This window comes from Talaromyces proteolyticus (assembly GCF_021365285.1).
Source record: "Talaromyces proteolyticus strain PMI_201 chromosome Unknown BGW36scaffold_10, whole genome shotgun sequence".
Lineage (NCBI taxonomy): Eukaryota > Fungi > Ascomycota > Eurotiomycetes > Eurotiales > Trichocomaceae > Talaromyces > Talaromyces proteolyticus.
The window spans coordinates 1,065,958-1,093,654 of record NW_025764286.1 but is presented as its reverse complement, the minus strand read 5'-3'; the positions used below and the strand labels follow the sequence as shown (position 1 = coordinate 1,093,654).

At 52.2% G+C, this 27,697-nt stretch overlaps 8 protein-coding genes across 8 annotated transcripts; 4 read left to right on the top strand and 4 right to left on the bottom strand.

The window, feature by feature from the left end:
• Positions 1–2,137: 2,137 nt before the first annotated feature.
• Positions 2,138–3,465, top strand: BGW36DRAFT_399720 (tryptophan dimethylallyltransferase-domain-containing protein; the record flags this gene model as incomplete). Its single annotated transcript, XM_046218550.1, has 5 exons — positions 2,138–2,332; positions 2,440–2,769; positions 2,818–2,988; positions 3,064–3,287; positions 3,363–3,465. 5 exons carry the CDS (start codon positions 2,138–2,140, stop codon positions 3,463–3,465), a joined length of 1,023 nt encoding a protein of 340 aa, XP_046068845.1.
• A 1,084-nt stretch (positions 3,466–4,549) lies between these two features.
• BGW36DRAFT_362513 (non-ribosomal peptide synthetase) lies at positions 4,550–11,479 on the top strand (the record flags this gene model as incomplete). Its single annotated transcript, XM_046214380.1, has 1 exon — positions 4,550–11,479. One exon carries the CDS (start codon positions 4,550–4,552, stop codon positions 11,477–11,479), a length of 6,930 nt encoding a protein of 2,309 aa, XP_046068844.1.
• A 1,536-nt stretch (positions 11,480–13,015) lies between these two features.
• Positions 13,016–15,273, bottom strand: BGW36DRAFT_325524 (cytochrome P450). The gene is made up of 5 exons (XM_046212717.1): positions 14,362–15,273; positions 14,168–14,289; positions 13,772–14,088; positions 13,584–13,685; positions 13,016–13,423 (listed from the first exon to the last, which is right to left on the bottom strand). The coding sequence occupies exons 1-5, from the start codon at positions 15,265–15,267 to the stop codon at positions 13,212–13,214; spliced, it is 1,659 nt and encodes a 552-aa protein (XP_046068843.1). The 5' UTR covers positions 15,268–15,273; the 3' UTR covers positions 13,016–13,211.
• Positions 15,274–15,820: 547 nt separating this feature from the next.
• Positions 15,821–17,169, bottom strand: BGW36DRAFT_302330 (DMATS type aromatic prenyltransferase; the record flags this gene model as incomplete). Its single annotated transcript, XM_046211770.1, has 2 exons — positions 15,821–15,959; positions 16,031–17,169. 2 exons carry the CDS (start codon positions 17,167–17,169, stop codon positions 15,821–15,823), a joined length of 1,278 nt encoding a protein of 425 aa, XP_046068842.1.
• A 717-nt stretch (positions 17,170–17,886) lies between these two features.
• On the bottom strand, positions 17,887–19,440 carry BGW36DRAFT_301639 (cytochrome P450; the record flags this gene model as incomplete). Its single annotated transcript, XM_046211705.1, has 1 exon — positions 17,887–19,440. One exon carries the CDS (start codon positions 19,438–19,440, stop codon positions 17,887–17,889), a length of 1,554 nt encoding a protein of 517 aa, XP_046068841.1.
• A 649-nt stretch (positions 19,441–20,089) lies between these two features.
• On the top strand, positions 20,090–21,001 carry BGW36DRAFT_272053 (uncharacterized protein; the record flags this gene model as incomplete). Its single annotated transcript, XM_046210152.1, has 2 exons — positions 20,090–20,380; positions 20,441–21,001. Coding segments are annotated over 2 exons (852 nt in total), but the record flags the coding sequence as incomplete, so codon positions are not given.
• Positions 21,002–21,612: 611 nt separating this feature from the next.
• Positions 21,613–23,506, top strand: BGW36DRAFT_430708 (putative MFS toxin efflux pump; the record flags this gene model as incomplete). The annotated part of the gene is made up of 3 exons (XM_046220881.1): positions 21,613–21,864; positions 21,954–22,760; positions 22,838–23,506. The coding sequence occupies 3 exons, from the start codon at positions 21,613–21,615 to the stop codon at positions 23,504–23,506; spliced, it is 1,728 nt and encodes a 575-aa protein (XP_046068839.1).
• Positions 23,507–25,413: 1,907 nt separating this feature from the next.
• Positions 25,414–26,911, bottom strand: BGW36DRAFT_385604 (uncharacterized protein). Its single transcript, XM_046216930.1, has 2 exons — positions 26,613–26,911; positions 25,414–26,518 (listed from the first exon to the last, which is right to left on the bottom strand). The coding sequence occupies exons 1-2, from the start codon at positions 26,851–26,853 to the stop codon at positions 25,677–25,679; spliced, it is 1,083 nt and encodes a 360-aa protein (XP_046068838.1). The 5' UTR covers positions 26,854–26,911; the 3' UTR covers positions 25,414–25,676.
• Positions 26,912–27,697: the final 786 nt, after the last annotated feature.

Below are 27,697 nucleotides of genomic sequence, written 5' to 3'. Positions count from 1 at the left end.
GCCCGGGCATCCCTTGCTAAGGAAGGGGCGGAGCAAGCTTAGTGCAGAGAGGTGGAATACTCGAGACGTGAGGATATTTAGAATATGTAAGCATAGCGCGTTATATTTCATTTGCGAAATTATCTGTGATTTTGATTCTATAAGGAGTGCCATAAGCAAAGGGCCTTTCGGTTATACATTAGATTTTCTTTGTTTTTTTTTTTTTTTTTGGTCATCTTCTTTAAACTCTCTCATTGAATGAATATATCTTTGATTCAATCTTGAGCAGCTATAAATGAGATCTATTATGCTGGATGAATGGTATGGGAGTACAGAGGTCACATTTATCAAGAAAGCCCATATCAGAGCCTCAAGTGATGCTTAAGTTAACAACCTGGGATTGTTGTTTGATTCGTTGCACACGAGCTATACAATTATATTCGGTTTATAAAGATTAACTTGAGGCCATCCAGCTATCAATCAAATTAACACAGACTCTCTCTAGACTCAGAGGTTCGCTGATCAATAGGTCAAATAAGAACATCTGTGTCTAGCTATCTACTGCCCGCAATTTATCACCAGCAGCCGGACTTGATTATATCTAAACGCGTTAAAGTTCATCTGCGTCGCCACTACCGACCCGGTTCTACGCGAGCAGCCTTGTTATTTCACTTTGTTACCGTTGTAAACCTAGGGTTCGATCAGCAGCTCAATCGTACTTTACTTCAACAGCTTTTGTATTTTGAGTAAACTTATTTGCGAGATTTGATGATATGGTTATAGTCATAGTCTCTTGATGTGATGAGTAGGCTTAGTATGGGATACAGCTTCTTGCTGTTCTATTGAGGGAACATACCAAGACAGACAGCTATGCAAAGCTATCCATATTCTAGACTACATGTTGCGTGAGTCTCTGCATCTGATTCACAGTGTCGTACTCGTAAGGTAGTGTCCTACTAGGGAACGATAGCCTTAGCTCTAGGTTGCTATATCTCACCTTTAACTACATGCACTGGTGTACGTGAGGTACCCCTTGCATTGGCTTTATGCCACAATGCATAGTAATAATATGAAGTTCCATGGCATTTCTAACCATCCCTTACTCGATGATAGTAATCTCAATATACAGTGTTCTTAAATTGCCTACATGCAGATGCTCTATACACAGATTACAACCCCCTTAGATCTGCGACAGTGTATTTTGTTGGTACATATTTACCGCAGATCCTACTCCACTGATATATCGACTTCTACTGGGTTAGTGGGTCACGCGGTCTTTGAGGGAAATGAGTGCTGGGGAATGTCTGTGTCACCTCCAGTTGCTATGCATTGATCCTATGGGGCTTCTTATGCGTTATGCATGAACTAACCAAAACCGGTGGGACCTCAAAGTCAAGTGAAGAGCGGTTGGCTGGATTGAGAGATGCAGGGAAATGCTCTATTGAAACCAATAGTGCTCGCTCTAGATATGTTGATCGCGTTTACTTTTTAGATATCCTCAGCTCTCTAGGCTCTCCTCGTGCAGATGGACTACATGCCAGCGAGGCCGCCATTGTGTAGCCACTGGGAATTCCTGCCAGCTGGGTGCATGTATCATCATTTGCAATATCTCCAATAACGAACGCGACACCCCTCCTCGGGAGTGGTGCTAGCCACAGAACTGGGATGCTATCTTTTGAGTGCTGACAGTCATACAATGTGTCGGTTGCAAGTACAAGATACTCACGGTATGAGTAGCGGGATACCGCGTATACCTATAACCCATATAACCCATACCTACGTTAAGTCGCACCATGGAAATATGATGCGAGTACGACCAGCCCCATACATGGATTCCCCTCAATCTATCTATATTGTCAACCTGAACAATGGACAGACCCTTGGTCCCTAGCAGGGTGCCGGATTGCTTGCAGACAGGAGCATTAAGCTGTGTGTGTTCTGGAGGCTAGACCAGTGTTTATGAGGGTTACACGAAAGAGTTGCCAGTTCTAAATTACCCCAGGCAAGGGATTGAATCCTCAGTGATGATCATATTATGCGTTATATATTCCACAATTCATTTCTTTCTACCGGCCATCACACTGCCAAAGGTGGATGAAACCATCACACACCTCAACTCCCCCACAATTACTCACCCGTCCAAAAAGGAAGCCCTACAATGGCCATTGACAATCCCTACGAGATCCTCAGCCAGTCCTTCAACTTTCCAACTAAGGACCAGCGACAATGGTGGCACTACACTGCACCCGGCTTCGTCAAGAGCATGACGGATGCAAAGTACACACCCGACGCGAAGTACAAACAGCTCGCGTTTTTCTACCACTGCGTCCTCCCGCACCTTGGCCAGTTCCCTGTCAGCACAGGCAGCGGCAAACTCAGCAAGCAGCCATACAAAAGCAACCTAAGCCCCTATGGCCTCCCCTTTGATTCAGCCTAAACCTGTCTGAGTTGACAGTTTAGTACTCCTATAAGCCCATCAGCCCTCAGGCCAGCACAATGGCGGATCTTTTCAACATCGAGAAAATGTGGCCAGTGGTCGACGAGATCGCACGCTTCGACCTAAGCATTGACACGACACTTTTCCACAAAATAGCGGACCTCCTCTTGTTAAAGGACGAAGCGAAGGCACTTAGCTCGCAGCCCGGGTTTAAGCTGGGGGGCCCCACACACAGGCAGTATCAGTTTGCTGTTAATATTAAGGATGAGCGGCTGATGCTAAAGGGGTACTTCTTTACGGCGATGAAGAGTCTGGCGATGGGGGTGTCGGCCGATAGGCTGATTAGCAATATGGTCTGAGCTGTTAATCGCAGGGAAAAGCTTGCTGCTCTACTGGTGAAGATGGAGAGTTATGTCCAGAGCTGTGCCGTATCGACATTTATCACAGTGTATCTGGGCTGTGATATGATTGATCCGGCACTGACCAGGCTCAAAGTCTACGGTCTCGACAGCGAAGTGACCTTTGAGTGGCTTGTTGACCTCTGGACTTTAGGTGGGAGGATCCCCAACGAGGTGATGCAAATAAAAGGGCTCCAGGCGCTCCGCGACTTATGGGACCTTTTGCAGATCCCAGCAGGGATTTGAGAGATCAAAGTCGACCATATGGAACTAGGTGATCTGTCTAAGTCGCTGCTACCGGTCATCGTCAACTACACTCTTCTCCCCAACAAGCCCCATCCCGAACCGCAGATGTATCTTGTGCCGTTTGGCTCGCCTGATGTGCAGATTGTGGATGCGCTTACGCAGTTTTTTGAGCGGATGGGATGGGGGGAGGCTGCGAGAACGTACAGGGAGAATCTGTTCTCTTACTAGTGAGTGCCCTGCCTTGATCTAAGCAGTTGGGTTGCGTTGTTTGGCTCTGCTGGTACTGATGATGATCTATATAGCCCAAACCAGGATTTCTCCAAGACTAGACATGTCCAGGAAGCGATTTCGCTTTCGTACAAGGAGGGAAAGCCATATCTTAGTGTGTATCTCTCGCACTTTTAGGCGTCTATATAAGTAGAAACTGCGGAATGATAATTTCATATCGTGAAAAAAAAGCATTGTCTAATTGATATAATCATTTGATCTACCTACACATCCCATCCTCATCCCACTCCTCGCTGCCAACCCCCATGGGCACAATAAACAGCCCACTGCGATCCCACCTCTGCTTCACCTCGAGCAGCTGCTCATACTTGTCCCCCAAAACCACTTGTGTCAGTCCTCGAGGTGCGGATCCGCTTCATTCAGATACACCGCCAATCGTGCACCTGCCGCAATTCCTTGCATACGCTGCACAAGGAAGGAGGGGCGGACCTAAGCGTGTGGCGATTAACGATAATTGAAAGGGGCCAGGTCTCCAAGGTCATACAGGGCTCAAGTATGCGTTAAGTGGCCATCGCTTCCGCGGCGAGTACTGACGCGCCGGCGCAACTTCCAAGTGCGTGTGCTGTTCAGGGTGAAACCCTCCCCGTCGCTAAGAAGGATCTGAGAACTTGTAGCGTCTTTCCTAGTCGGGAGTGGGGCCGATATATCCTAGTTGTCGATATCCTGGACGGGAACCTTATACCGCATGGAGTAGTGTTTGCTGGCGTGGACCGTCCGCTAAGGCTGGCTCGGTTAGATGGTAACTTGGTATGCTTGCCCATTTGCCAAATGAATATTTCCGAGGTGAGAACTGCAAGGGTCTTGTCTCGATCGCCGCCTCGGCATGTCAGCCGGCCAGTCAGTGGTGAGTGCCCTGTTATTTGTACTGGTGCAAGTTCGACCAATTCCTGCTTAATTGCTCTCGCATATCATCGCGTTACAGCGGCCATAGATCCGGCAGGGACATCATTCTAGTTCCTTTTCGTACGACGACAAGAACATGGCAGGACCGCGTAAGGGGGAATTCCAGCTAGTTATGATGAGACAGCCACCGTACATACCGAGCTCGTGCGAGGTCTTTAACATGACAGGTTAACAAGTAACAGATCTCGACAGATGGTATAAATGGGCCCCGTTTAGGTTTGCGCGAGACGGTCGAGTATCCTTGTTTACCAATTATTGGACAAACGCACATAGAACGTGACAGTCCCGGAAGACAAACATGATTTCCATCTCCGAGATGATAACTCCATTGAGCGGCTCCAAGTTCGAGGCCAGTCAGCCTCATCGACATCGTCCGGGCAATGCATTCAGAATCAAAGTTCCACCACGTCAGATCAGCTACCTTTCAGAAGGCTCGCCTGATGCTGCCTCGTCAGACTCAACACCAATACCCACACCATTCTCTGCACAGTCGCCCGCCGTTCTCACGCCACCCACCCCGGAAAGCGGAAACAGGGAAGACTTCTTCGTGCTAGAGCGCTTGAACAGTACGGTCCCATCGTTCTGGAACACATGCATTCACCATGTCATCACACAAAGATGTCAGTCGGCCCCCGAATCCCCCGCCATCGCCGCATGGGACGGTTCATTCACATACGGCGAGCTCAATACGCTGTCAACGCAGCTCGCGTCGATCCTGACGCTCCTTGGCGTGATGCCCGAAAGCTTGGTCCCGATATGCATGGACAAGTCGCGGTGGACGACTGTTGCGATTCTAGGCATTCTCAAGGCCGGCGGTGCGTTTGCGCTGCTTGACCCGGGGCACCCGGTTTCGAGGTTACGCACACTCTGCGAGGATTTGGGTGCAAGCATGGTTCTCACTTGTCCCACTCAGAGGGAGAGATGTATGGGGATCGCTAATGCTGTTGTCGTGGAACGGGTGTGTGAGGCGTGGTTTCCTACCGCCACCACTACTACTGCTCCGGCGGATGTGATATCCGCACCATCAAGATCAACAGCAGTCTCTCCAGCAAACGCACTATACGTAGCCTTCACCTCGGGCTCAACCGGAAGACCCAAAGGCACTGTAATCGAGCACCGGGCCTACGCCTCGGGAGCTCGAGACCATCTGCCCATCTTCGAAATCGACCACACATCCCGCGTCCTGCAGTTCTCCTCGTACGCCTTTGATGTGAGTATTATGGAGACGCTAAGCACATTAATGGCCGGCGGCTGCCTCTGTGTGCTCCGCGAAACGGCACGGACGGATCCGAGCTTGTTCGTCGAGGCCTTGAATGAATTCCAGGTAACGCATGCGATGCTCACCCCATCCTTTGCCCGGACCATGCCCTGGCGCGAGGTCAAGTTCATCCGCACGCTGATCGTCGGTGGCGAGGCGATGCAGCCGACTGAGGCGACATCGTATGCGGAGCGGGGAATCAAACTTGTAAATGCGTACGGTACCGCCGAGTGCTCAGTGAATGCGACGACAGAGCCGAGGATCAAACCTGGGACCGATGCAAACCGCGTCAGCTGCTCCACAGGGACGGTGATCTGGCTGATTGACCCTGATGAACCCGAGAGAGAACCGGTGGGACCTGGAGTGGAGGGTGAGGTGCTGTTGGAGGGTCCGATTGTTGGTCGAGGGTATTTGAACAATCCGTCAGTGACGGCCAAGGCGTTTATAGAGCCACCGGGGTGGTTGAGGAGGCGGCGCAAGGGGCAGTATCAGCATCGGCTGTATCGGACGGGGGATCTTGCGGTGCGGGATGGGAGCACGGGAGCTCTCACGCTGCTGGGCCGTAGAGAGGGCCAGGTCAAGATTCGGGGGCAGCGGGTCGAGTTGGCCGAGATTGAACAACATCTTCAAGAGACGCTACCCAGGGCTGCAGAGGTGGTTGTTGAAAAGGTCACAGCCGAGTGCGACAAGCGGGATAGCCTTGTCGCATTTGTTCATCTCGATAGACAACAGAGGACCATCTCACACTCGCCCTTGTGCGCCGACAGTGTCTCATCTTTATTCCTACCTCTAGACTCGGCATCAATACAGGCGTTTGCCAGCGTCCAGACCCAGCTTGAAGACCGTTTACCAAAATACATGATCCCTAGTCTCTTCATCCCCGTCATCTACATTCCCAGGACCTCATCAGGAAAGGTCAACCGCTCCATCTTGCGTGCAACCGCCGCGTGTCTCCCGAGAGCGGACCTGCAAGAATTCGCCGGAGCTCCATCTCATAGTCGGCCGCCTGCCACAGCAGCGGAATCCAAACTGCAGCAGGTCTACGCAGATGTGCTCAGCCTGCCGCGTGCGAAGATTGGAATGGATGACACTTTTCTGCAGCTCGGCGGGGACTCCATCTTGGCCGTGCGCCTCCTGGGCGCTGCTAGGAAGGATGGTCTCGCGCTTGATATTCGGGACGTGCTGGGTCCGACACGGTTAGAGGAGCAGGCGAAGAGAGCAGCAGCCACAACAACAGTTCCGGACATGTCAACAACCCTCTCCGAATACGTGTGTTTGGCCGCGCTGGGCACCGAGTCCCATGAGGAGGCGTTGCGCATCGCCCAAGAGCAATGTGGTGTTTCCCGCGCCAGCATCGAAGACGTGTACCCATGCACCCCGCTGCAGGAGGGTATGTTTGCTGTATCGATGAGCCAGCCCGGGATGTACAGCGATCGGATTGTCTTTCAGGTGCCGGAATCGGTCTGCAAGTCCCGAACTCGGGCTGCGTGGGAGGAGACAGTGCGTGCGACCCCAATCCTGCGGACTCGCATTATCCAGACGCCCAAGGGGCTCTTGCAGGTTGTTATCCAGGGCGTAGGGGCAATAACATGGGACGATGAGAGACAGGACGAATGCGACAGTCTGCCAATTCGCCCAGGGGCGCCCCTGATGCGCTGTTCACTCGCCGGCGGCAAACTGACTCTGACGATCCACCACGCAGTCTGGGACGCGTGGACGATGAACCTGGTCCATGACCGGCTCGAGCGCACGTTTCAGGGAGGGTTACGCCCAGAGCCCTTGACTCAGCCGTTCCACCCCTTTATCCGGTATCTGCAGGGGATCGACAATGATTCACTGGATGCCTTTTGGCGCGAGCAGCTGGCTGGCCACGAGTCGGCCATTTTTCCGAGCTTACCCTCCGCACAGTATCGACCAACACCGAAGGCCGTGCTGCAACACACTGTGAAGGATATCCACATGGCTGTTCGGACCCATACGCTGGCGACGTATCTTCACCTGGCCTGGGCACTCGTGGTGGCGCAATACACAGACTCGGATGAAGCCGTCTACGGGCTCACAGTGAGCGGCCGGAGGGTGCCGCTGAGTAGCATATCTGATGTAGCAGGCCCAACCATTGCGACGGTTCCCATGAGAGTGACTCTTGGCTCGGAGGATACCGTCCTCGCGGTGCTGGAGCAGATCCACTCTCGCACAATCGGCATGATCCCTTATGAACAGGCGGGTCTGCAGCGGATTGCAAAGGCCAGCGCCGACGCTGGACGGGCGTGTCGCTTTCAGAGCCACCTGAACATTCAAGTCGCACCGGAGCAGGCAGATCGACTGTTCCCCGTGATTCACGGAACCCCGGGTCGAGGAATGGACCTGACGCGGTTTTCCAACTACGCGCTCAACCTCCTGCTGCATCTGAGCGACGATGGACGCGTGGTCACCGCCCATGTTGCCTACGATCCACAGATACTCAGTGCTGGCGATCTGAGACGGATTCTCCACCAGTGGGAGCACCTCTTGCACCAGGTCAGCCGGCAGCCGAGCGCAAAGCTCAGCGAGATTGACCTCTTGAGCACACGCGACTGGGCTGAGCTGGAGCGGTGGAATTCTATCATCCCGACCGCAGACCATCGCTGTCTACAGGAACTCGTGCTGGCACAAGAAATCCTCCAGCCACAGCGGCTGGCTGTTTCTGCATGGGACGGTGAATTGACGTACAAGCAGCTCGTGGCGTTGAGTGCCAGCCTGGCAAGGCGACTCAAACCTCTTGCTGTCAGGCGCGGATCCTTTGTACCCATCTGCATGGAGAAGAGCCGGTGGACAATCGTTGCCATCCTCGCCGTCCTCCGGGCCGGCGCGACGTGCGTGCTGCTGGATCTTAAGCATCCGCGCCAGCGACTCGAGGAGATTGTACGCAGTGTCTCCGCCCACCTTCTCATACACGACCCCTCCACTGGCCCATTGACAGAGGGTCTAACCCCCAGCGCGCTCTGTATATCGGCCCAATTCACCAAACGCCTGAAGCGCGACTCGCGCAAGCGGCATCGGTCGCTGTTCAACCTCGACTCTAAACCCAACGACCTGGCCTTTGTCATGTTCACCTCTGGGAGTACCGGCCGCCCCAAGGGGATTGCAATGCCACACTACACGCTGAGCACGAGTATTCGCGACCATAGCCCCGGGATGAGGGTTGGCAGCCACACGCGTGCGCTGCATCTCTCCTCGTACGCGTTCGATGTGAGCATCTATGAGATGTTCACCACGCTCGCTGCGGGCGGGTGTATCTGTGTGCCCTCGGAGTTTGAGCGGATGAACCAGCTGGCCGAGGCGATTGAGAAATATGCCGCGAATTGGTCCTTTATGACGCCCTCAGTTGCACAGACGCTGAATCCGGCCGAGGTGCCGAGCCTCACGACGCTGGTGCTCGGTGGCGAGGCGGTTACGCTGCAACATGTTGATCCTTGGGCTTCTTTTTCCTCTTCGTCCTCTCCAAGTCCTCGTCGGTCCTTGATCAACGGCTACGGCCCTGCAGAGGCAACAATCTGCGCCGTGGGGCCCGTGCAACCTCAACACTGGCGTTCCGGCACAATCGGCCACGTTGTCGGGGGAGTGGGCTGGGTGACCAAGCCATCCGACCCCTCACAGCTGGTCGCAATCGGTGCCATTGGCGAGCTACTGCTCGAAGGGCCCTTCCTTGCTGACGGCTACCTGAACCTGCCAGAGGTCACCGCCGCCTCGTTCATCGACCCTCCGCCCTGGCGCCTGCGCCTGCCGTTCGCTTGTCAAGGTGGCCATGGAGGGACCAAGATCCGACTATACCGCACGGGTGATCTCGTGCAGTACCTGGAAGACGGGTCGATACGCTATCTCGGTCGGCGAGACACTCAGGTTAAGATTCGGGGGCAGCGCGTTGATCTGGGCGAGGTCGAGGAGCAGGTCCGACATGGGTTCGCTGCGGCCAGTACCAGTACCAGTACCAGTTCTAGTACTAGTAGTCGGGTCCAGGTCGTCGCCGAGACCGTCTCGCTGCCTATGGCCAATGGCACAGCTTCCACTCTACTCGTGGCCTTCATCGAGCGGCCACAGCCCAAGAAGAGCCTCCTGCTTCTATCCCCGCCGGATGCTGGGTTCCAACACTCCATTTCGCGCGTGCAGTCGCACCTCGAATCCAAACTCCCGCCGTACATGGTCCCCTCGATGTACATACCGGTGCACCAAGTTCCCATGACGGTAACAGGCAAGATCGACCGGCGGCTACTGCGCGATGCCGCCGGGAGTCTCACGCCGCAAGCTCTCCAACAATACCGCGTCAGCGACCAACGCCGCTCAACGCGTACTCCAGTGTGCAGCGCAGCCGCACATCGTCTTCGCGTGATCTGGGCGGAGCTCCTCGGCGTCCCTTGTGAGACGATCGGTGCGGAGGATACCTTTATCTCGCACGGGGGTGATTCGGTAATGGCCATGCGGATGATTGCTATCGCGCGGCGAGAGGGGTTCAGATTTACGGTAGCAGACGTGCTCAATAATGGGACATTGTTGGGCTTATCGATTCAACAGGCCTCGCCGTCTCCGGAACTCTCTCGGTCATGGATTTCAGGTGTCCAGAATGGAGTAGTCCACCGCCATCCGGCCACAGATATGCAAGCCTTCCTGGTCCACAGGTACCCCTGGACGCACTGGCGCTTTAGCATCGAGGGAGAGGTGGATACAGAACGACTGCGCACAGCATGCACGCGTCTTGTTGCAGCTCATAGCATCCTGCGGACCAGGTTTGAGCGTGATCCGTCAGGAAGCGCGAATCCAGTTCAGATTGTGATGAAGGAACTGAACCCTTCCTTGCACACGGCAACCATCGACGACGACGAGGATCTCGAGCGACACAGCGAGTTGCTCTCGGAGAGCGAGCAGTCCGTGGACGTGATGACCGTCAGCGCACAGCAGCCTCCCACCCGGTTCACTCTCGTCTCCAACCCCCGCCGCACAGGTCACGTCTTGGTTGTCCGTCTCTCCCACGCGCAATACGACGGGATCTGCGTGCCCAAGATCTTTGCTGATCTCGAAACGCTCTACAATCAACCCGATAGCCAGGTCATAGCCCCGACGGATTTTGAGCGCTACCTTCACGAGCGCACCGCCTACGGAGCCCAGAACCAGCGCGCTCTCGATTTCTGGTGCGAGTACCTCACCGACTGTCCGCCTCCTACAGCCTTGCATGCCAACTTGCTACCATCGTCGCCATCATTCACGGTTTCTTCTCCCCAACCTTCGTCTCCTATAACATCCGCTTCCCAAACACTCCCCTACTCCTCCCTGCCCACAGGAACAACACTGGCAATGATAATCAAAGCCTCCGCATGCCTCGCCCTCGCGCACCGAACACGCCAACACGACATACTGGTGGGCCAAATCGTCAACGGGCGCAGCATCCCCATCTCCCAGATCGACGAGGTCGTCGGGCCCTGCGTCAACTGTATCCCCTTCCGCGCGGTCGTCGCGCCAACCCTAACGGTGAGGGAGTATCTACGCCATATCCGGACCCAGCACAATCGGAGTATTGAACAAGAGGGGGTAGAATTTAAGACGATAGCTCACAAGTGCGCGACGAATATGAATCGTTCACCAACAACAAAATCATCAGCATCAGCAAGAAAAGGACTGGCACTCGAAACACTCAGCATAATACTCCAACACCAAAACATCGACATGGACCTGCACATGAACCTCGCCGGCGCGACGTACAAATCATTTAGCTCATCTGGCTCGCTGCGTCCCGCCTCCGAAGTGTGGATTTGCTCGACACCGCGTCGGTCTCCGTCTGGTCGCCCTGCTGTCGAGGTGCAGGTTATTGGCTCGAGTAGTGTTTTGAGTAAGGACACGGCCGAAGGGGTTGTACGTGATGTTGTGGGTGTTCTGGGGCTCTTGGTTGATGATAGGATGCAGAGTACCACGTTACGAACATTGGAAATAGGATTGGCCTGATGAGAACGGGGGGTGGGGATGGTCTGTTTCCTTCTTGTTTTCCGCTCACATAAAAGCAAATCGGTACACTCAAGATAATATCGTTTTTAATGAAGTTGTTTCGGATCGAGTTCTTGTTGATGTTTTGTTTTCTACCTACGGCAATGACTGTGGGTCAGGACGACTATGGCACCGCTAACAATCGCATGGTCTACTCCAATCTTCCAGAGCCGGAGCGTGAGTATTATTCTTGCTATTCCTTTCACAGCAATAAACCGAGGGAGACAGCTAGGTGTGAAAAGTCCAGCGGCTCGTGGGAGTTCGTCACGAGGATCGGCCAGTCTCTCAGCCTAGGCTAACTTGATGAAGATTGTATATTGTGGGGGATGCCCACAAGCTAGACCGGCATAGGCAGATAAGATGCGCAAATGGCTAATATCTGGGCTATATGCACGAGTAAAAATTCAAGAGTGATTTGATTTTAACCTTCAACTACTATTCACTGTATCCGCAGCTGCTGTTTGCACTAGTTAGCTTATTTTACCTTCCCGTGACGTACCCCTCTGGGCCGCGCCACTGCGTGGCTGCGCCATGCTTGCTCTCCCTACAGGTTAGGGCACAACCCTGCATAGCGGCGATAGTATGGAAGCCAGCTACATCAGGTCAATGAAATCTACTACTACTACTACTACTACTATCCGCAGCTGCTGATAGGGTGGAGGGTTGGATGGAAAGTTTCAAATATCTTACTCACTCCCTCCCCTCCTTGAACTTTGAGCATGCCTAGTTCGTATGAAGAGGTGTTATATCCAGAAGCACAGGCCGTATACAGTTGCAGCAGAGAAGCGGTGACATATCCTTTTGGGGGCAAAGTGACTCAACCTCGACTTGGACGTTTTTTGTTTCGTAAATATATATATCAAAGAAAGAATATTTACAAGAGCGTAAAATGGTATCATATAGAATTACTACAAAAAAAAAAATCAAAGACAGACTATGCAAAACCTGGAGGGACATCGCATTTGCTTTCCTTACAGAGAATCTCAAAAGCAAGAAAATATGCTCGGTCAACTGCTCCTCAATACCGCGGGAATACTATCCGCTTTTTTTTTTACAGTGAGCTTGTTATATATTGAATCTATGGTACCTCATTCCTCCATAGTTGCCAATTCACCGCTAGGGGGAGGCAGAGGGAGGCACTGCCGAGTATGATGAATGGTATGTTGGAGTAGCAGCATAGAGATGGTCCACGCGAGGCCTGTCGTGCGTCTATGAAAGTCAGTATCAGTCAAGTGATGGATGAATGGCTGGCTAAGTAGTATTGACACCGGAGCAGCCTTCCCGCTGACTGCGGTAACTCAGCCGTGCTGTAAGAATTATCACTGCTTACCCTGCATCCACATCGGCTGGCTAGATCAAATCAGATTGTGTAGTTTGGAGCGAAACGAACCTTGGCGACGATCAACCAAGCATGGACCAAGGACCGTACAAAAGGTGATTACATTCAAGGACAGGCATTTATGTGATCTGACTCTTGAGGACTTATAAGTTTCTCTAGTCACAGCTCTGGGCCTCTCCCGATTGGGCCTAAGGCTTTCAACTTGATCCCGGGCCCCTCTGATATGTCCAGACATAAAGTTCCAAGACATACAAAGTCTATTCACCTAAGGCATCTTGACATACATCCATGATTTTAAATAACCGCTTCTCATGTACATCTAGCTACGATACTAAGGTCAAGAAGCCCGTTCACTCAATGAGTTGTCTTCCAATCCCTCAGAACCAACCTGACAACCATGCTCTCAATCCCCATGGAGAAATGATCTTTTGCATTATCGAGCGGATCAACCTGAGCGTCTTTATCCTGACTCTCTGGTAAGGAAATGTCAAACGTCATGATCAGGCGGGCTATTGTCGTCCGAATATTCATTAAGGCGAGCGGTTTGCCGATGCAGCTGTAGGCTCCTGTTTGTGGGGTGTCATAATTCAATCATGAAAGTGAATGCGGTTGGGAGACAGGTCAGGGTATTGAGTTTCTATGTATAGGGATAGATAGGTGTAGAATGAAGTACCAATGATGGGGCTGAGTCAAGGTGAACTAGTGCTTTGATAGAGATAGACGTACCGCTTGAGAAAGGTGAGTATGCCTCGCGAGCCTTGATGTACTCCGGTCGATCATACCAGCGTTCGGGAATGAAGGAGAGGGGCTCTACATATGAATCCGCCGCTAGATTATCGAAAACAAAGGCATCTCGTTAGCGTCGACAATCTTTGGAAAAACCGCAAATACATATTGGGGAGAAGAGTCCATACATCGCCCAATAGCCCACTGCGGACAGAAAACAGTCATTGCACCGGGGATATGCGTCTTCATCCCATCAACATTAATCGTGAGCCCCTCCGGCGGGGTATCGCGGGGGATAACACTTGGGATTGGCGGGTGTAGTCGTAGCGTCTCGTTGATGAAGCCGTTAAGATGTGGAAGATTCGCAATCTGGCTGTGCAGGTATTCCCCGGAAGAGAGGTCGTCTGGTGTGATCAGCTGGAGCTCCGCGCGGAGCTTGTCGACTTCCTGGGGGTGGCGGGCGAGTTCGTAGACAATGCTTGTGAGGGATGTGGCGGTTGTGTCGCTGCAGAGTTGTTTCGTTAATTCGTTGTTCTAATTGATTGATTCAAGAGGTGCCGGAAAGTGGAAGTAGACGCACGCACCTTCCAGCTGTAATGACTAGCATAGCGTCGCCCATGAGCAGGCTGAACTGGTCGGGTGTTGGGCTCTCGCCCTTGAGAGAGGCTAGAAATGACGCGCAAATGTCGGGGATTTCCACCTTGGTCTATACACATAAAAAGTCAGTAAGGCTGTGAATCTCAGAACTCACGCCCAGGATGCTCATAAGGAAACACACATTCATCCTCTCAACAAGCGTCTGCGTCGCAAACCCCACAAAATGATGAAAATCCTTGGAAAGCGAGGGGACAGTGACCAAACACCGAAATACCCACGACGGGAGATAATATCCAAAGGGAACGATTCCAGCGAGAAGAACATCAATTGCCCAGTGATTATTCCGCGTATCGAGCATGCCAAAGCTGCGCGCGAAGGCTAGATCGCCCATAACATCGTAGCTGTAGAAATTGAACCAGGTGCTGATATCGGTGGTACTGGTCTGCCCAAGGGAAATCAGCCGGTCAAATAGCTTCTGGCGATAGACGCGGATCCGAGACTCGTACCCTCTCAGCCTCGCATCACTGAACCCCGTGCTCCACACGCGCCGGCGTTGGTCGTGCTCTGCGCGGCTTCGATACGCGTGGAGGGAGCGCATCGGATGGCCATTATCATAAAACGAGCTCTTCGTGCATTTGGAGCTGGGCCCGTAGATCTGGGTGACGGCCTGGGGGTGAATGATAGAGACGTTAGACGGGCCAACACGGACGATGGGTCCGTATCTTGCGTGGAGGCCGTGGAGGACTTTATAGGCTGGAATGCCGTGTAATCTGACTGAAAACCACAGGCCTGAGAATCGTGCGCCGTATGGGCCAGGGATGTGCTTTAGAGGATGGAAATGCGCCCGGTATAGGATGAGGGAGATGTAGAGGCCTGCAAGGTAGGCGACCACCAGTCCTGCTGTAGCCCTGATGAAGTCATACAGCGATATCGCTTTGCTGACGCTTAGGGCCAGGGCGGTCGCGATGATTATGGCCGTGTAGCGAAGCAGAGAGCGTAGTGGGTAGAGATGGTGTTCGCCGGCTTTGAAATAGAACTGGTGAGAGAGGACGCCAACGGCTCCTGCCAGCAGATGCAAATGATCCATGACGTACACGGGCACAGCTTTTCGCCCTGATATCGATTTTCTGATGTGGTGTCTTTTCAATGAAGTAGAAGTCTACCAACAACTCTGAGCATCCTACTCTTTGTGACTTGGCAAGCTGCAATGCCCAGCCCATAATTCCCTTGCGTGGGTTACTCCATCAATGGACAGGATGTACTATGTAGTGGGGTTGTAGCACAGGCATGACCCTTACATCTTTTGTCCTACCATAGTCTACCTCATCTCGCGCTTTTACGAGGTTTCATTCCACCACAGCTCCCTCGCAGCACTGGAGTCGCTCATGTTCAATGCACGTTGGGCGGAACGCAAGGGGCCGGGGTTCAGCGCTACTTAGTCCTTACATAGCTTGTACCACTTTACTACGCAAGCCAGGGATTGAACTGATTGGCCCGAACATGTCCGATCAATACACCTCAGTTACCGGTGAGCCAGTCATACGTGAGGATAGCACAAGGGAACTAACGCTCTCAAGGTACGTCTTTACTCCCAAATGAGATTCCATACACACATATGGTTGTGCGAACTCCTCTCGCACCTACTTCGCTTCCTTCTCAGCCCACGGGTAATCAGATGAGGAGTGGTAGTATACACTGAGGTATGCTCCGGTAGCCTCGGTATACGCGAATGAGAGCCACGAGGTCAAACAGGCTGTCTTGCTCAAATCCCGCGCAGGACTATATTCAACGCGTTAGTCACGTCGACAAAATGCGAAAGCACGAAACAAAAAAGACCTCGATAGACTTACTAGTACTCCCGTACCGTCCGCTCATAGCTCCTCCCCTGCTTCACCAGCCCAATCTCTTGAAGGAACTGACCGACCCCGCGTACAATCGTAAGGTCATTCTCGCCATGGATCGGGAAATACACCTTGGTGAGCGGCTCCGGGCTCCCCGGCCTAATCTCGTAGTTCCAGATGATAGGCGTCGGCGTCGAGTCAGTGTCATTATCAAAGCCGCCCGTAAACGCACGGTATCCATCCTTGATCTGCGTGAGCTCCCACAGACGCCGAAGTTGCTTTAACCCCTGCATGCTCGACTCCCCGACGACACGGCCGCCCAGCGTCCAAATCTCCTCCATCTTCGACCATGTCACAATGTTCGTCGAGCTGTACAGCTTAAGTCGCGCCTTGGCAGGGGCAACGCAGTCCCACGAGAAGAAGGAAAAGTCGCTCCACCCGTTGGTCTCCTTCATATACTCGTCAATGGTGTCGAAGCTGGCCCGGGTGCGGTATCCGCCCATGCGCTCAAAGAGCGGATCAATCGAGTCACGGAAGAGGGTACCAAACTGCCTCCCAGTAACCTTACACTTCAACGCTGGGAACGTATACCCTTTGACGGCGATTTCACCGCCCTTGAGATCGAACCCAAAGGCGACCTGAGATGGGCTGAGGTCACTTCCATCAAGCTGCTGCCCGCCAAGCGACTCGCGCTCGGCACGATTGACCGTGTGCGTCGCGACAAAGTGCTCAGAGAGCATCGTGTCGTAACCGCGGAGATTCAAGCTATCCAGCTGGCTCAACAGCGCGCCCGTGGCGATCTGATTATAGGGATCGCCCGCTGAACCCGAGGCCCTGCTAACAGGTTCAAACCCGATTCTCCAGACGGGATCCCCGGGGCTGTGCTGCGTGTAGTTTGCGCTGAATTCGATAGGTAGGCCGCTGCGGGTTACAGCGCTGCGAAACTTTTGCGGGTAGGGACCCATCAGGGGGATGAGGGTTTGGGTGTAGAAGGCCATGTAGAACTCGCGGTCCGGCGGTGGGTAGTTTGCGGAGGCGAGCATCTTTGCGAAGAGGGGCTTGGTCTTTTCGAGCCAGATTTCGCGGTAAGCGGTGTTGCCTGCCGTGGCTTCGGGCTCGTCTATGGCGTTAACGGAAACCGCGGCCATATCGCCCTTGTTGGAGGGTTGAACATCGGACACGGGGTGTTGGGAGGTGCGGGATGCCATGTTTGCAAGGATGAATTCAGTTGTTGCTTGGAGAAGATAAGCCAGGAATCACACTGCTTAATGCTTAGAATAGGATACCTCTAAGCGGTTGAAAGCAGTGGCAGAGAAGTACGATTAATAGACTAGATTCTTCTGATTCACAAAGCCAAAATGCGGTGTGAAAAGAGATAGTCTAGACTACAGCAGCTTTGGCCCTTACTGCGCTGCAAACTACATACCAAGGTGGAGCAGTAATAAGTGTAAAGTTAAGCATGCTAGCTACGGGGTGGAGAAGATGCAAGGTTCTACAAGGAATGTCATGGTTATTTCACTCTCTCTTTAACAATGAGAGGCTGGCAGAGCTATGCGGACAGGTAACTATGTGCTGGCAAATACTGCCACTTAGGAGCTCATCAAGGAACACCTGAGAGATGCATCTAATGCATCCAATGCTATATGTTGCGTCATTACTACTAGTGTTGCCTAGACTCTGGAAACGAGAATAATAGACACAAAATTTAACGTAACGTTGTCGGATCCTGTATTGTCTAGCAGGACTCCCGAATTACCCCAGGCCACTCAGGGGCCTTGGGACCGTGTAAAGAAGAAGGCAAGAAGGAAAAACATTTTTAATATCATTGGCCAAATTGACTAAACGAATTACCTATGTGAACGCTTCTACTTGGTAAAATCCAGAACTTCAACTTCGGCCAGCAGCTTCTGCTCATCCTTCTCGGCCGTCAGCCACTCCTGCTCAACCAGCCTCTCGGACTGGGCATCTCTTATAGTCAAAGAGGCCCTAAAATCCGGAACCTGGTTGAAGAACGAAATCTCATTGCGCGGGTCCATCATAGCCTCAAAGTCCAAGTCCACCTTCTTCCCACCCTCATACGCGTAGCCGACATTGTACGCCCAGAACAATCGAGCCATATTGATGAACATGTAGTCCTTGCCGACGTGCTGGCCCGGGCATCCCCGATGGCCGTATCCATACCGCACGTGGGGGAGGTCTGGGTTATCCAGCCACCGCTGGGGACGGAAGGCCTCGGGGTCCCCGAAGATTGCCGGGTCCCGGTCCAGCGCCCACTGGTTTATGATCACTGTTGCGTCCTTGGGGATACGGTACCCCTTGTAGGTGATCTCCTCGGTTGTTGCGCGGGGGGTTGCGAGCGGCGTCCAGGGACGCCACCGGAGCGCCTCGCGGTAGAAGGCGCTCACGAGGGGGAGCTTGTCGGCGTCTTCCCATGTTGGCAGACGATTGCGGCCGACGACCTCGTCGATCTGCCGTTGCATCTTGGCCGTCTCTTCCGGGTGAAACACGGCGCACAGAAATACGAGACGGACGAGTTCGTAGGGCGTCAGAGCGGCCTCGTAGACGGACCCGATGCAGTAGGCAAGCTCAATCTCCGCCATGCCCTTGGCATTCTTTGTGGTATCATACTGCTTGGCCCAGTTCCACGACGGGAGCTTGAGGGCCTCGCGGAAGCGCTTGAGGTATAGCTCAGTGTACCAGGACGATATGCGGTCGGCTTTTTTCTTCCATGCCCCGTTGCCGGGGAGGAGCTTGAGGATCGGGAAGAACTCAGCGAGGATCTCCGTACCCCGGAAGCAGGCCTCACTGACGGCGCCGATGTGCGCGACGGTGTCCTCCATCTCGAGCACCTCGGGCGTCTCGACGGGGAGGCGCTTGCCGTAGGCAATTACGAGGAAGAGACTGACTGCGCTGCGGCGAAGACACTGTGAGAAGTCGGCGCTACTCCGCAGCTCATTCAGAAGCTGCAGGCTCTCGAGGCTCTGCACCCCACGATACTTCTTCGCCATGGCGGGCGAGAGAACGGCGCGGCGCAGGCTACGGTGATGCCGCCATTTATCGCCGTCTGGAAGGAACGAGGTTGTCATGCCCAATCCGATGCGCTCGATGACGATGGGCTGGGGCCGGGAGCTAAAAACGTGATTGTTCTTCGCGAGGAGGTCGAACACGATGTCGTATGAGGTGACGACAATGGTGATGGCGTTGCCGTTCTTGAGCGTCATGAGGGGGCCGTATTTCTTGCTCCATTCTGCGTACTTTTCCCAGGGGTTTCGCTTGGGCGCCTGAAAGAGGTTCCCCACAAGAGGGGCGCCGGGGGGTCCTGGGGGAAGTGGGAGTTGTTTTGGACGCCTTATGAAGAGGAATCGAGACAAGAAGAGGGCGGCGCCACTGATCACGCAGACTAGTGAGAGCAAGGGCATTGATGCCACCTGGAGAGACGCCAAATTGTCCATTTTGAGGCGACAAACAACAGACAGTTGTGGAGGAGCACTGACTTCACCAAGGCGTGAACTCAGCACAGATCTTTATACTACTATTCTGCCCTATTGTCTCTGCTCCCCATTGCTCTGCGGGAAATCATTGCCCATTACGGCGGTACAAATATGTCAGACTGTTCACCATCATGTCTAAAGGAATGGTACACCGCCAACTATCTTGTGTGACATGTTACAGATCCTTGCGTTCCTGAGGAGTAGGACTAGCTCCACTATCTATTCTACATGCAAGAGATGGCCTGCATTCCTCTCTCACAGCTCGAGGAGCTAGTGCATGCGTCCTACAGCGAGTCTATTGGCCGTCGCGTACAGCTACACAGGTGCAGCATCCCTGCACCGGAAGTCTGATATGAATGAGCGGTCAATTGAGCTGATCAGTCTTCTTGCAATTGCTAAAAGGTCTCTCAGTTTTCCCCTTGTCTCTAACCGCAGATCGTGGACCCTTTCCTCAAGAACTGACACCTCCGTCAATCCCCTTTGTGCATCCACCATGGGCTCCATCACCCCCAGTGCCAACACAGTCATCGAAACAATCGACCTCACCTCCTACCTAACCAGCGATGACCCGAGTGTGCGGAAGGCAACAGCCGACTGTCTCGTCAAGGCGCTCCACAAACAAGGCGGGTGCGGCCTGGTTGGCCATGGCTTGAGGGTTGAAGCCATCCGCGAGGCTCTCGCTCGGTCGAGGCAGTTCTTTGATCTGCCTCTGGATCAGAAACAAACAATCAACCACCCCGATGGGATTGTGCCGCACCGTGGGTACTCGGGCGTGTCTAGAGAGAAGATACGCATCTACACGGAGGAAGAGCTGCAGACAATGTCTGGCGAGTTGGGGACAATGGCGAAGAAGGCGATGGATTGGAAAGTGGGCAAAAAAACCGTCCTCCTTGGTCTCGAATGCTGTACTAACAACCTGCGGATTAAGGAACACTACGACATTGGAAGCGACTGCGAGCCCGTCCACCAGAACCGTTGGATAGACGAGTCCCTCCTGCCCGGCTTCCAACCCTTCATGTCGGACTTCATCACGCAGCTCGAGCAGTTACACACTAACGTGCTCAACGCAATCCTGCTTGGCCTCGAAGTCGACCCTGTCTCCGGCGACTACTTCCGCGCGCTACACACAGCACACGCATCTGGAATCCGCCTCCTGCACTACCCATCCATGCGCGAGTCCGAGATCGACCGCACAAGCACAACCTGGTGTCCCGTGCACACGGACTTTACGACATTCACCTTCCTCATCCAGGACCAGAATCAGGGCCTGGAAATCGAGGACCGCACGAGCAAGTTTCCCAACGCGTTTGTCGCTGCGGATCCTAGCATTGAGGACCGCCTGTGGCTGACAATGGGCGATCTCGGCGAGATCTGGACGAATGGGTACTTACCAGCTTCGAGACATAGGGTTATCATCCCGGCGCCTGTGCCCGGATCCCGGTCGGATATGACCTCCAATAGGTATTCGATTCCGTACTTTGTAAACCCAAAGCATGATGGGGTGTTAGCGCCGCAGGTGACTGGCAAGCTGGCCACGATGCCACGGGGTCGGTACAAGAAGGTCAGGGTAAAGGACCATATTGAGTTTAGGATGAAGTATCAGTACACGGATCCGACTAAACCTTGATACATGGAAGGGTTACTGTGTGGACCTGGATGTTCACGTGGGTTGAGTAGGGCTAGGTCTCCAATGAAATGTTACAGAATCCAGTCCAAAGCTCGAACCCACTCATTTTTAATCCAGCACTTGGCCACCTGCTATCAAGTACCTGGCGTCTGTTTGGTTGCTAATTCATGGTTGCACATTCCTTGCAGCCGCTGCCCCCCCCCCCCCCCCCCCCCCCTACATCGACTTGTCCAGCACATGAATTCCCTTGCGAAGCACAACATCCCAGGGCAACGGCTCACCACCCTTGCAGTGCCAGCATTCCATACTTCGGTACCTCCCAGCATCTTCTGTTACTTGATTTCACTATTCATTTACTCTCCTTCACTTAAGCAAGATCCTATCCCAGAGCCTGCCGCGCTGTTCTAGAACCACGTTACGTGTCAACTTCGTCCCTCTCGTTCTGGTATCCTTACTTTTGAGGTCGCACAGAAATGGAAGAACACAAGTCACATCAGGTATCGGCGCCAACCTCACCACGGACGCCTTTCGCCGCCTCTAGGAAGCCCATTTTGACCAAGGAGAGCGAGACGAGACTAGTGCCGCTGGAAATCGACGACGCGAGCGCTAGTGGCGAGCACAACGACCAACAGCAGCCAGTGGGCCTAGCAGAGGGGTATCCCTCGGCATGGAGGGTTGCTGCTATCATGGTTGGGATGTCGCTGGCTTGCACCCTCGTCGCACTGGTAGGCTGTCTCCTAATGCCCAACCCAATCCAAACCGTGGTCAAATCATATATCTCCTATCTCCTAGATACTCATGCAAACGTTCTTAGGACAACACAATTCTCGCAACCGCCATTCCCCGAATCACCACACAATTCGACTCCCTCGAGGACGTCGGCTGGTACGGCAGCGCCTTCCTGCTCACAAACTGCAGCGTCAGTCTGCTCTATGGCAAACTGTACACCTTCTTCCCCGTGAAATGGGTGTACATGTGCGCACTCGCCGTCTTCGAAGCAGGTTCTCTTCTCTGCGGCGCAACACCATCTTCTGTTGGCCTGATCATCGGCCGAGCTATTGCGGGCGCCGGTGGGGGTGGCCTCTTCTCCGGAGCCATGCTCATCATCGCAGAGTCCGCACCCTTGCACCAGCGACCTGTGTACAATGGGATTATCATGGCCATCTTCACGGTTGCGGGTGTTGCAGGGCCGTTGCTTGGTGGTGCATTGACAGATAATACGACGTGGCGGTGGTGTTTTTATATTAACCTCCCGCTTGGTGGGGTTACTGGTTTTGTGATTTTGTTCTTTCTAAAATCAAAGAAACCCGTCAAGACGACTGAGGGGGCAAAGGAGTATCTTTGGCAGCTGGATCCCGTTGGATTGCTGTTTTTCCTCCCCTCTATGATCTGCCTGCTTCTGGCGCTGCAGTGGGGCGGGTCTAAGTATCCCTGGCAAGATGCCAGGATAATAGCCCTCTTCGCTGTCTTTAGCGCGCTGTTTTTGACCTTCGTGGTAGTCCAGATTTACGAGCAGGACAGAGCCACGATTCCACCGCGTCTCTTTAAGAACAGGAATATATGGGGAGCGTCACTGTACACTTTTTGCCTTAGCGCCTCATTCATGGTGTTCACATACTACGTACGTATTCCTGCAAGCTTTTATTTCTCCCTCTGTTCCTGCCATTCACAATCTAACCAAGAACCTTCTAAATCCAGCTCCCAATCTGGTTCCAATCCGTCAAGAGCGCCTCCGCAACCATGTCAGGCGTCCTCAACCTTCCCATGCTCGGTACCCTGGGCACATTCACAATCCTCTCAGGGATCCTCGTCACATACACCGGCCACTACATGCCTTTCATACTAACAGCCCCGGTCCTTACCTCCATCGCCGCAGGCCTCCTCACGACACTCACCCCGTCGTCATCACAGAAGTCCTACGTCGGCTACCAAGCGCTCTACGGAGTTGGCTGTGGGTTGGGTATGACGCAGCCGATGCTCGCTGTTCAGGCGTGTGTGGAGAGTCCAGCCGATGCGCCGAGCGCGACGGTTATTGTTATTTTTATGCAAACGCTTGGTGGGGCGTTGTTTGTCTCTGCTGCGCAGAATATGTTTCATAATAAACTGCTACACTTGTTACGTAGTGTGGAGGGAGTTGATGTCAAAAAGGTCGTTGAGGCCGGGGCTGCGGGGCTGAAGGATGTTGCAGATGGCGACGTCTTGGACGTTGTGGTGCAGAGCTATAGTAGCGCTATTACGTATTCGTTTTTTGCTGCCACTGCCTTGGCGGCGGCGGCGATGCTGGGGGCGTTGCCGATGCAGTGGATCTCGTTGAAGAGGAAGGGGGTGGATAAGAAGGATGAGGGGGTCTCACAGGTAGCTTCCTAGGTCTGGAATCCTCTGGATATGGTCTTCTCCGATATCCTGTGATACAGTCAGTGATCATCTGACGCCTGGTCCCACCTGCCACCTGATTTCTTCTTACTAACTATTTTTTTACTAAACTTTAACTGCTACTCCTTCCTCGTACACCCCTTTGTCTGCCATGCGACACTCATTGAAGTCGCAATCTCTTTAAGCGACGCAGCAGAGGCTCTGTACCTTTGGGTTTATGGAACTCCGACAAGCGCGGGTCGATGTTCGCCGTCTTAGGACCCACGGAAGAAGCGGGAGTATCAGTGCCCGACCGACCACCAGATTCTATAGATTCCACTGTGCGATCCACGGATGAAGTATCGCTGCAAGTAAGGCACGGTTTTGTTGGGAGATGATGCAGCTTGAGGTTGATGTCATACGAATGCACAGTCACCGCATGCGCTAAAAATTCAGTGACTTTAGTGAACTCAGAGATTCCATGGCATGCTGGCCACGTGCAACTAATTCCGTTCATGTGCAAGGGTGAGATGAGATTCAATGAGATGACGACGGAGTGAGTCTTTCCGCTGGGCGGGAAATTTGCGTGGAGGAGGATTAGACGATGAAAGTTGAGATTGGCCGCAACAGATAATGCAAATATCCGTAGGACATTTCAATGATTCCTCTTTAGCAGGCAAGGGTTCTCCAGACTTCACAGTTTCATCGTCCTCCACATCCCAGTTGATTCGGTTGCCTCGCCGGTTTGGCTCGCAGAGCTGCGAGAGGGCAACCATGTCCTTGGTAACCTGAATACGTCTTGCAAGTAGCTTATCCTCGTCACCGAAAGATATGCGGGTTACATGCAGCATCTGTAAAAAGGACTTGGAAAGCAAGGCATCATTGATGAACCATGCTGAGAGAGTGCATGGGACTGTCTCACGTCGCCCGTTGTCCGCCCTCGGCCCAATTTAGATTTTCTATACACCTTCAGCCGAAGATATTTATGGGCATAAGCTCTCTTTTGCCTTTGTCAACGCTGTGTATTTAGGGCTGGTCCCTCAACAATTCCCTTCATCACGCGTTTATTTAAAAGTACCTTGAGTTTTAAATCATCTGCGAAGCGTGCGCCGATCATTCATTCTATTTTGGCCTGAGCCAAAGTCAATTAACAGCATCATTAAGCTGTAAATGAGAAAACAATGAAAAGGCCTCGATATATCCTACGTCGTTTTAGAGTTATTATCGATAGCCTTAAATGATTGGTTACGTAGCCGCCAGGCGAAGAAGGGATGAACCTTATAAGCTTGCCTTGATGGGACACAGTTGACTAGTCTGCGCTAATGATCAGCAGGCTACCCACCATGATCGCGATCTCCACAACGTCATAGTAACAGCGGGTGACCACCAGCGAATCCCATTGTATGTTATCTTTTTGGATTTTATTTATATTTATTTTGACTTGGTCGATTAATATTTTTGATCCTTATCGTTGAGAAGCAAATATGAGGGACGTGGTTGATTCTTTGCAGACTGGACTTTACTATGTGCTGTCAGGATTCTTACTTTTGCCTATGCAATTTTTATCGCGGTTGTCTACTGGGTCAAGATAGAATGGAATCGAGTTTCATTAGCATTCCATTTAGCAAACGAAGCTCAGGTAGTAGCATTTAGGACCTAGCTACTCAAGAATCGACTGTTGGATATTCTAGAGGAGTTTCACAACCATCTATCCCTACAGCTGGACAACCAACAATCATTTGTAGAGAACGCACCGCGTCTCCCGGTTCCGATTTCCTTCGCATATCCTTGCTCTCTCTTTAAGTGGGTCTGGAAGTAAACTTTACTTGTAATTCATCTACCAATTTCAATTAGCTATGCACCCTCATTGATATGTTAAACCTCACGGCCACTACCAAGTAAGCAATTACAAATAACAGCAATCAAAAACTGACTAGTTATTATTTATTTAGTTAGTTGACGTATGTTACATAAATCGTGATTGGTAATTAGCCTCTTCAAATCCATCTTCTCTATTCTGGCGCTAGCCGTTTCATCAGAAAAGCGATTGACTCGCCATCCAATGACGGTGTGTACGCGTTAGCCAGGAGATTCATCTTGCATGAATCCCATTTCAACCGCTCTCTTTGACGAAAGCAAACTGCCCATATATAGCATCTTATCTCTTCCTATATAGGGGCATAAGCTACTTCGACGGCAGCTCCACTACTCCCTTGGGACCATGAGCGTCCATCTCAACTGGTTCTTGCCTTATACTATATATTTCTGGGACGTACAACTCAGCACGTCCCGTATTTGGGACTTGCGCCCCATCAACTTCAGAAATGATCGAGGTTTGGAATGACTGTGGGACCGTGGAATACCGCGGGTTCAACTGGCCCTCGGTACTTTCCATTTTCGACTTCTGCTTCTTCTTCGATAACCAAAATATGAAGGACGCGGCACAAAGAGCTCCAATACCGACGACTCCACCCACCACTCCACCGACAATGGCGCCGACTGGTGTGGAGGAACCAGCCGAGGAGGGAACAGCAGAGAAAGTAGGTTTTGATATACTGACTGGCGTCGATGGTGATGGTGATGGTGGTGGTGGTGATGATAATGATGATGATGATGATGTCCTGTGATCATAATTGGCAAGTTCCTGCAGCAGGCTATCAGGTACAGAACTCATCGATGCCATTGTAATGTATGCTGAGCTGCTTGACGCCGTGGGCGTAATTGTGAGATCCGTGTATATTGTCAATGTAGTGAATACTGTTCCACATCCGTAGTCTGTATATCCTAGCTGAGGGAAGACTATTGGGATGCATGATGGTGCGATTGTATCGGGGCAGTAGACACCAAACGGATCAGTAGTGGAAAGCAACGATGGAGTAGCAGAGAGACGGGAGCTATCATAGCAGGTGGTTTCGAATTCACAGCCGCCATCATAGCCGAGTGGACAACATCCCCTCATAGCTGGCCAGGCCGAGTCCGACGCATGGAAAAGGCATTGGGCGCCATAGCTGCAGTACAATGCGCCGCCTACAACAGAGTCATTAGACATTTCGTTTTCCAAATGAGACTGCTTCAACCCTTTGCTGTTAAACGGAAAAGAATTTAAAAGGGCAGTGCTTACTAGTCGCATCGCCGTCAGACCAGCCACATACTGAAGGTGGTGCGTAAGACGTGACTAGGGATACTTGCGTGGTAGAAGCACTATTGGTGGCATCACGCCGCAAAGCAGCATGAGACTCGTCGTCGAATACTGACGTCGGCTGAGGAAGCAATTTCCCATGTATAGAGATTGTCACAGAAGCAGTGGGTGCACATAGTGCTGTAGCCAGCGGAGGAAGAAGTATAATGAAGCTATACCACATTATCACTTGAGCTCGTCATGGGTCTTCAGTATTGTTTTGTTTTCTTGTCTCTTTTTTGCATTTTTCCCCTAAGATTTTATGGAGCTAATGCGAGATCGGAGCACTCATTATGGCATAATGGAGGAAATCCCTGACAGCACACACATCATTGGTTGCAAAGGAAAAGCGCCCTTCCCTGTAGGAACTAAAGTGGCTAATGTTACATCTGCTTCTCATTTCATCCAATTGTCGTGGCCGCGGAACCGCTATCAGCAGTTCCGCGGCCCACAGAAACTCATCATCAGCGTATCATGATTCCTCAATTAGACAGGGATGTCAAGCGTTCATCGTCTTCTTGAGGAGTAATTTCAGCTCAATTATTATGTGCAATAAATGAGTCCATACTGATGAAAACTGTAATGAAGAACAACACTATTATTGAGAAACTTAGTAAGCGAGAAAATCTCTTCTATTACAAAAAATAACCAACATCTGTCATGAAACAAATACATATAATGATTACTAGATGATATACAAATCTTGTGCAGTAAAACCGATGCAGTCCGTGTGCATGGGCTACTTAGCGAACCGACCAATCCCTCGATGAGGAGGTCTCGCCATCTTCTTTCCCCATTCGGATTTTCTTGTTATGACCTAATCATGATATTTAAGCAGGTCCACGCTATCCTGATTAATCGCGTACTGAGCAAGCTTAATAGGTGAAAAGCCTTCTGGCAGGTTCATCCTCAAGAACTCCAGCCGTGTGGTTTTCAATGTTTCATATATGGATTGTCCCTTTTATATACGAAGAAAACCAAGCAACGGAGTGATTTATCTCTTCCTAGACAACGGGAGGTAATAGCGC